Source organism: Conger conger, chromosome 1 (genome assembly GCF_963514075.1).
Source record: "Conger conger chromosome 1, fConCon1.1, whole genome shotgun sequence".
Classification (NCBI taxonomy): Eukaryota; Metazoa; Chordata; class Actinopteri; order Anguilliformes; family Congridae; genus Conger; species Conger conger.
The window spans coordinates 82,866,021-82,874,735 of record NC_083760.1 but is presented as its reverse complement, the minus strand read 5'-3'; the positions used below and the strand labels follow the sequence as shown (position 1 = coordinate 82,874,735).

General features: G+C 40.2%; 1 protein-coding gene across 2 annotated transcripts; it reads right to left on the bottom strand.

Annotated features, from left to right (window-relative positions):
- Positions 1–736: 736 nt before the first annotated feature.
- LOC133107618 (B-cell receptor CD22-like) lies at positions 737–8,433 on the bottom strand. 2 transcript variants are annotated; one of them, XM_061216624.1, is made up of 11 exons: positions 8,383–8,433; positions 8,030–8,111; positions 7,336–7,683; positions 6,993–7,235; positions 5,336–5,605; positions 4,405–4,674; positions 3,365–3,649; positions 2,947–3,028; positions 2,701–2,740; positions 2,075–2,298; positions 737–1,707 (listed from the first exon to the last, which is right to left on the bottom strand). In XM_061216624.1, exons 2-11 carry the CDS (start codon positions 8,109–8,111, stop codon positions 1,656–1,658), a joined length of 1,896 nt encoding a protein of 631 aa, XP_061072608.1. In that variant the 5' UTR covers positions 8,383–8,433; the 3' UTR covers positions 737–1,655. The 2 variants fall into 2 exon arrangements, with proteins under 2 accessions (XP_061072608.1, XP_061072618.1); XM_061216634.1 differs by lacking the exon at positions 8,030–8,111 and having other exon boundaries at positions 8,383–8,423.
- Positions 8,434–8,715: the final 282 nt, after the last annotated feature.

Genomic DNA, 8,715 nt, shown 5'->3' with positions numbered 1-8,715 from the left:
AAACCTATATGGTGTCAATTTTTTATGAAATAAATAACCTTAATAAATGCATACACAGGGGCCCCCCAGGACCAGGTTTGGGTTACCACTGAGCTAGAGATTTCTTTGAGCTGCTAATTCAAAGAATTAGGGGCTAGTCAGGATTAAAATTAAAATGTACAGGATGGTCGCTCTCCGGGAACAGGATTGGGCAGCCCTGCATTACATCAACCTTGCCTTCTACAGGAATGGATGCTCCAAAACCTAACTAGAAAAATGCATGCTACTTTATTGCAGAACTACAATGTACATACTTATAATTCTCTCATAATCTGCATAAGATTTAACTGTTGTCTGGCGTTCTCAGTAGGTGCCGTTCCCTTGATATTACTTCAGGTAACCTTTGTGCTAGGACACGTGCAAAATTACAATTTAAGGAGAGCAAAAAGTATGCAACACACATCCGAACCAGTGGGGCCCAGTGGCTTTGCCCTCCCCGGCTATACAATGGGCTTCAGTAAGCACATCATTACTGAGCACAACGAAAGCGCCCCCTAGTGCCCAGTCAGCCACCTACAGATTTTTACCAGATATTAAGCAACCAACCAATGACCTGGCACCTTAGCCGTCTAAAATTATTACTAATTTCCCAGAAGGATGTCCATGTCTAAGCTTATCCAAGAATGGCCATGCAGGTGCGGACTTCTGTTGTAGCCCAGTCAGGACACAACTGAAGAACGAAACATCAAGACCCTGATCAGTTACATTACATTTTATTGAGCAAATGCTTTTATCCAAAGCAACATACAAAAAGTGCATACTGTACCAAGGTCATTACAACAACTACAGTACAGGTCGGATAAGGTATAATTCACATAGAATCAGTTGTCCAGTCATGAACATTAAGTCTAGTACACATGGTAAATAGACCATAAGTAACGAAGCCAGGAACAAAAGTGCCAAGATAAGTACAAATACAACAGTCATAGATTAAATTACATACAATAAGGGGCTTGTTAAAGCTTGTTAAAGTTTAAAATACAAACAGTGGAATACAATGTTGATCATTAAATATGAACATAAGTCTCCTATTCTGGACAGAGTCATCTTCGAGTCTCAATTTTGGTGTGAAGGTAGTTTGTTGGTATAACATTTATCATTTATAATGCAGTTAATCAGCGAGTAATAAACCTGAAATTGTTCATGTGGGATATGATTATACGCATTACTTTGTGTGATTATTCTTAGAATTGGAGGGATAGACTAATTTGCCAGGCTCATAACCTTCTGATTTGATTGCTCTTAATCATATAAGATGTCTTTGCAGTGCTTGCATGAATAACACTTTAGAAATGAAACATGACTGAATTGCATGTTATAGTACTGTAATTTATATTCTTATAACTTCCAGTTATGTGGTTTGTCAATAAACCAATGGCCAGTTGCTGCTTCAAACAAATGGGCCTTAATCTAGAGCCTGTGACTTCTTTGGCATTGTGAATGCACTTATCATATTTCAACACGTGCTGCAATTTTTAAAGTTTTTTTTAGCAGAAAGCAATTACACAAAAAAAATTTCCCCTTCCCAGACACACTATTGATAGAGTGCTAGATTTGAGAGAATTACAGAAGATATTTTTCAATACCTTATATTTAATTTATTTCTCATATATGCATCATTTAACAAGTGTGGTGTAGATCACATCCTCGGAGGTTGGCACAGTTGATCTGAAGGGAAGGTGAGTGCAAAGTAGAATCAATTTTCTTTATATAATGAAGCACAACTGACGTACAGCCAGTTAGCTCTTTACATGATCATCAAGAGGGGGTAAAGCAAATGTAGGAAATCACAAATGAATCACAGGATGCTTTACTGCACGTTGATTAGCAGCATTTACCTGCTAAACAGACACTCTTATACGACGGGACGCTATTCTGAATAAATACAGATTAAGGGCACAGAAATAGACATGGAGAGGTCAGTTTCTCCCGGCTCCAGACAGAGATCAGCCATTGATCAGACACACAGTGCAGTAACAGAAGGGCTGACATGGCGACAGTCAGCACAGGAAGTGTAATGACGGGATTTCCTCACCCGGAGGCAGCAGCAGATTGGGGGAACTGGATGCTGGCGTACTGAACCTCGTCCACACACTGGGCCGGGCGCTTCTGTACGGTGGAATACAGAACCTCTTCCTGGTTTTGAGGTTTCTCAACATTTGAATATTCAGCTTCTTCTTTCTCCGGGATTGTTTCCTGCACTGCCGTTGCGCTGATGGCCGACTCAGAGACGTTGGCGTACACAGTACACACGGTGTCCTGGAAGATTGACAAAATTTTAAAAAATCCATGTCCCTTCTCCTGTCCCCCCTCCTCACCACGCCCCCTCCTTCTGGGGTCTGCAGTCTTGCCTAGGGCGGCAGATAAGCTAATGCCGTGCCGGCAAATACATTTTCATGTACCTGGCCATGGTAGCTTCATACATGCTGTGCTGCACATTGTAGGCTCTTAAGCTCCTAATAGTGACTTCTAATGTCTGTAGTTTACCAAACTGTAAAACATTTCATTCAATAGTTTTATATACGTATATGCAAAAATAAACAATAGACTTGAACTATAGACTTTATAGTCTGATAAATACCCCGCTGTCTTGTAAAATGATTGACAGTGCATTCATATCCTCCTCTGTCTTGAACAACAACAGCAACAAAAAGGTGTTACCTCCGTATCCGATCTTTGCTCCTTTCTTGATCTGGACCTCCTGCTGAAAAGAAAATCCATTAGCAGATTCAGTCTCAAAAAGGATCATGGGAAATATTTCTCAAGTTCTCAAATCGCCACTCTGAAAAAGTTAAAGTTTTTGTGCGAATTGTACCCTATCCAACTTGAGTTCTGTCGTTATTACTACAGTGTAACCTTTGCTATGCACTTATTGTTCCTCACTTTTTAATGTTCTAAAAGACTTACCTGCCCACAATCCACGCAACAACAATTAGAACAGCAGCACAGGCAGCAGTGAATGTTCCAGCAATGATATAGTATGGTAAATCTATGCAATGACATGAGAAAGGTATGAGAAAGGTTAGACCTGAGCACAGCACGTTTTTCAAAATTATTAGGATTACTGTATATTTTATATCAATGCATTCATATCCTGATGGTCAATCTATGTCAAAACCTCAGCTTAACATGTTGTCTGAAATTTTGTACCATCTGGGCAGATCGGAAAATTGTGTTCATTTTGTGATCATTTGTGAAATAGCCCCTACTGAAACAAAGCATATTTCATCCACAAAGAGGATATTCCCCTCTAAAGGCATATATTATCAATAATCTTGTTTTGCAAATACATGATTTGTAGCCAATTATACATACCAGCTCTTACCTTCATTACCCATAGCAGCATAGTCGACAGACAACCCTGTAGAGTTCTGAGCTCCATGCTTGTTCTGTGACACACAGTAGTAGTGTCCACTGTTCCAGGATCTAAAGTTAGAAAAGTTCAGACTCTGTCCTGATCCGGCCTGCCAGACGCCAGTTTCATTATTCTTAAACCAGGTGTAGTTCTGCACTGGTGGGTTGGCATCGCTGCTGCAGGTCAGAGTCACTGAACTGCCCTCCACTATTTCACCAGAGGGACTCACTGATGCTGAGGTGTTCTTGGGATAATCTATAATCAATGGAAAAAATCAGTTGAATTCCACCAAAATTCACATTCATGCAATCATACACTCAGTGAGCACTTTATTAGGTATTTATTCAACTTATTTTTTTGACTTCTACTGCTATAGCTTATCCACTTAGAGTTATGATGCGTTGTGTGTTCAGAGATGCTGTTCTGCATACCACTGTTGTAATGTGTGGTTATTTTTCGTTACTGGCACCTTCCTGTCAGCATTGATCAGTCTGGCCATTCTCCTCTGACGTCTCTCATTAACAAAGCGTTTCTGTCTGCAGAACTGCTACTCACTGTATTTTTGTTTTCATTTTTTTGCACCATTCTTTGCAAACTCTAGAGACTGTTGTGCATGAAAGATCCCAGGATATCACGCACAGGCATCAAACATGCAGCACCAGCAGGTAATATCTCTACAGTATAGTGTAAACCTGAGAGATAATATCAAATCCACATCAAAGTGGGAGTTTATTACAAAAATGTCCTTGTCATTGTTTCTCCGTAAGTCACCATTTAAGATAAAATTTAATTGTGAGATCGTTTTAGAAATGAGGCCCCAGCAGGGTTGCCGAATGCGTTGCCAAATTCAGAATGTATCAACACAACTTGCACAGCTGAAAGCATGATCAGAGCCAGGAGCTGTCGGACTGGACCAGCTGTTTGATCTCTGACTCTTAGATCTCTGGCTACTGGTGTGAAAATATTGGTGTGTAGAAGCAGACACAACACAGACAACTGACGGTACTCACATTGAACGTCTATGGTCTCAGTAGTAGAGTTCTGAGCTCCAACCTGGTTCTGCACCTCACAGTAGTACTGTCCACTATCCTGAGAGAGGATGTTAGTTATGGTGTGATTCAATCCAGATTTTCTCCATGAGAATACAGCTCTATTCTCCTTAAACCAGGTGTAGTTCTGCACTGGTGGGCTGGCATTGCTGCTGCAGGTCAGAGTCACTGAAATGCCCTCCATTATTTCACCAGAGGGGCTCACTGATACTGAGGTGTTCTTAGGAGCATCTGAAACAGAATTAGCATTTCTATGTGAACGATGACTCAGGCAATCCACTAAAGTTTTCATATCTTAACAACATAATTATTTCATACAGTACATTGGAGATGCTCCACTATTTCACCAGAGGGACTCAATGACACTGAGGTGTCCTTTGGAGGATCTGGAACCAAGAATGATGGATACTGCGGCTAATTGGGCACATACACATCAGATCTGCAGTTTGAGTCCTGCAAATTATAGGTAATCTAGAATATAGACAATAATTTAAAGACATGTTCTTACTTAAATCCATCATGTTTTGTGTTCTGTAGATTTTGTATGTTTGTCTTCATATAAGCCATTTTGTCTGGGGATGGAATCTCTATAGAGGTTCCAATGAGGAAGAGACCTGATTTATTGATTCTTGTCAGTGACTGCACATACACTGTGGATATTAATATACCACAGCTTTTGTGGCATGGATAATGCATCAAAATATTTTGTGTTTGCCTCACTATAGTAACACAGCTTTTATGCTGTGCGTCTCAGTTGTTCCAGGAAAAAAAAAAAAAAAAAAAACAGAACAAAACTCTATGATATTATAACCATAGATGTTATCATTTCTGCTGTGTACTGGTTTCTATAAGAAAATACATTATTGTTAAAAACAAAAAGTACAATCCTCACACTGAACATCTATGGTCACAGCAGTAGACTTTTGAGCTCCAAGCTGGTTCTGTGCCTCACAGTAGTACTGTCCACTGTCCAGAGAGAGGATATTAGCGATGGTGTGATTAAATCCAGATTCTCTCCATAAGGATACAGCTCTATTCTTCTTAAACCAGGTGTAGTTCTGCACTGGTGGGTTGGCATCACTGCTGCAGGTCAGAGTCACTGAACTGCCCTCCAGTATTTCACCAGAGGGACTCACTGACACTGAGGTGTCCTTTGGGCTGTCTGCAATGAAATTCAGAAAACACATTACATGTTATAAATCAAATGCTTGTGCTATCCCAGGCTTGGGGAGGCCCCAGCTCTAGTCCACTTGGATCAGCACCGAAGGGAAGCTGACACTGTCCACAGCTTCCGTGACACATCCCCTCCATTCCTAATGTAAACCAGGCATGGGTATCGCACGCTGTAAAAGGTTTCAGATGAGTGCTAAATATACAGTACTGTGCAAAAGTTTTAGGCAGGTGTGGAAAAAATGCTGTAAAATAAGAATGCTAATGTTAATAATGAAATGTTAATAGTTTATTTTTTATCAATTAACAAAATGCATGAACAAAAGAAGTGAATGAACAGAAGAAAAATCTAAATCAAATCAATATTTGGTGTGACCACCCTTTGCCTTCAAAACAGCATCAATTCTTCTAGGTATACTTGCAGTTTTTGAAGGAACTTGGCAGGTAGGTTGTTCCTCCAACATCTTGGAGAACTAGCCACAGCTCTTCTGTGGATTTAGGCAGCCTCAAATGCTTCAGTCTCTTCATGAAATCCCAGACAGATCAGGGCTCTGTGGGGGGGATACCATCACTTCCAGGACTCCTTGTTCTTCTTTACACTGAAGATAGTTCTTAATGATATTGGCTGTATGTTTGGGGTCGTTGTCCTGCTGCAGAATACATTTGGGGCCAATCGGATGCCTCCCTGATGATGTTGCATGATGGATCCACCTGTACTTCTCAGCATTGAGCAGACCATTAATTCTGACCAAATCCCCAACTCCATTTGCAGAAATGCAGCCCCAAAATTGCAGGGAACCGCCACCATGTTTCACTGTTGCCTGCAGACACTCATTCCGCTCTCCAGCCCTTCGGTGAACAAACTGCCTTCTGCTACAGCCAAATATTTCACATTTTGACTCATTAGTCCAGTGCTGCCATTTTTCTGCACCCCAGTTCCTGTGTTTTCGTGCATAGTTCAGTCTCTTGGCCTTGTTTCCACATTGGAGGCTTTTTGGCCGCAATTCTTTCATGAAGACCACTTCTGACCAGACTTCTCCCACACAATCTTCTGTTCACTCACTTTGCATTTTGCTAATTGATACAAATAACCTATCAACATTTCTATTTTTGAAAGCATTCTTACTTTACAGCATTTTTTCACACCTGCCTAAAACTTTTGCACAGTACTGTATGGTTTGCGTAATGTGTGGTATAATACTATGTGCTATGTATATCTACAATTAGTTTGCCATTTTTTATATGCATTTTTTTGCATTTTTAAAAATCAGGTAAATTGACAGTTTTATTTTTACAGTATAATTATGATACATGTTGTTCAGGGAGCAGCTTCAGATACAAAGCCTTTGCCCAGCCCTAGCCTGGGAGCACACACTCACAGTTCACAGAAAGAGCCACTGCAGGGGAGGGGAGATCCTCATAGCCTTTTACAACACAGGAGTATCTGCCTCCATCTTCACTGCTGGCTGTGAGCTGGTGTGTCTGGGTGGTGAAGGACAGAGGAGACCCGTCCCTGTACCAGGTGAAGGCTGGGCGGCCAGTCAGATTGCAGGTGGTGCTACAGTTCAGTGTTACACTCTGTCCCTCTGTTACTGTGCCAGGATACATTATCACCTGTAGAGCTGCAAACAAATGAATACTGTAAACAGGCATCTCTCCCTTCCTCAATCTTTCACTCATAGTTATGGGAGAACAATTATGGTTATGGCATAAACTGGTTACCTGTAACGTCCAATGTGACACCAGGTTGGCCAGTATATTTTCCATCAGCATTGTAGGTGAGGAATCTGAAGTGATATGTTTTTGAATCACTTTCTCTCAGTTGTTTTATTTTAAAAGTGCAGTCATTGTTACGATCCCCAAGGTACTCCACACGGTCAGAGTACTCTGGATCCAGGGACAGGTCATCAGGCTCCTGATTAGGTATCTGGTGAATGAACCAGACTGTTTTCTGCACTGAGTAAGATGTGGGATATGAGTAATTGCAGTGCATGTCCACTGAAGACCCATTTAAGCCACAGATTGTCTCAGGGGCGTAAGTCACTCCCCATCCATTTTGGCCCAGAACACCTGAAACACAAACAGACACATTTACACACACACGCAAAACCAAACATACACACACAGACATGCACACACACACACACACACACACACTCATTGGTGCGAATGCATTTCCATTAATTCCACACAATAAATCCTTCTAACTTTCTATGTCACATGTTGTAGAAATTCCTAAAGTAATGTGGCATAGCACTGATATAGATTACAGCAATTATGCTTGATAATTATATATGACATACATTACAGCAATTATGGTTGTATATAATACTTCCAGTCATTCCAGTTTAACAAGGTTTGAATAACTGACTACACAAGCAATATAGGCAGGATCTGTGGTGAACTAATTTATCACCTTTGTGATCAACAGTGAATTTTAAAACCACAAGGACCACAAGTAAGCACCCAGATTTCTTCAAGAGCATTGTTGGATCCATCTGCAACACAATCATATTTTCTTTTTGGAATGTCACACAATGCAAACATTTGAATTAAAAATGTTTCTAAGCCAAACCTCTTTGAAGGCAGTTATATGAGCTTTCATTCATCTGGTCTGAACAAAAAGATGCATTTCACATGACTACAATATAAAAATAGAATACATCTGAACTCAGTTATAAATAATGATACATACAGCATTGTATTATAGATTTTGCTGAGATATTTAATCACATAAAAAAATTAAATTAGACATAGATCTGCACTTACCCTGTCAGGATATCTTTACTGAGAGAATGGACACTGACTGCACTGTGTCACTAACAATGGGACAGACACTGGCAGACATAAGCTGCTGTTGCAACTTCCTGTTTAACTGCATGTAAATGATTTCCTGTACTTTATCTGAACAAAGTAATAGATGTGGATAATAGTGGAAAAGGTGTCTGAGAGAGCAAAGGCAAAAAACAAAAACTTTTAAGTGTACAACTCTCATGGCTTTTTAATTACAGGATTATTCATCAAATTCAATCAAATATAAATTTTTTACTGACAAATCACTTGTCAGAGATTCAGGCAATGTTAAAAGTTTGGCACAGTGAG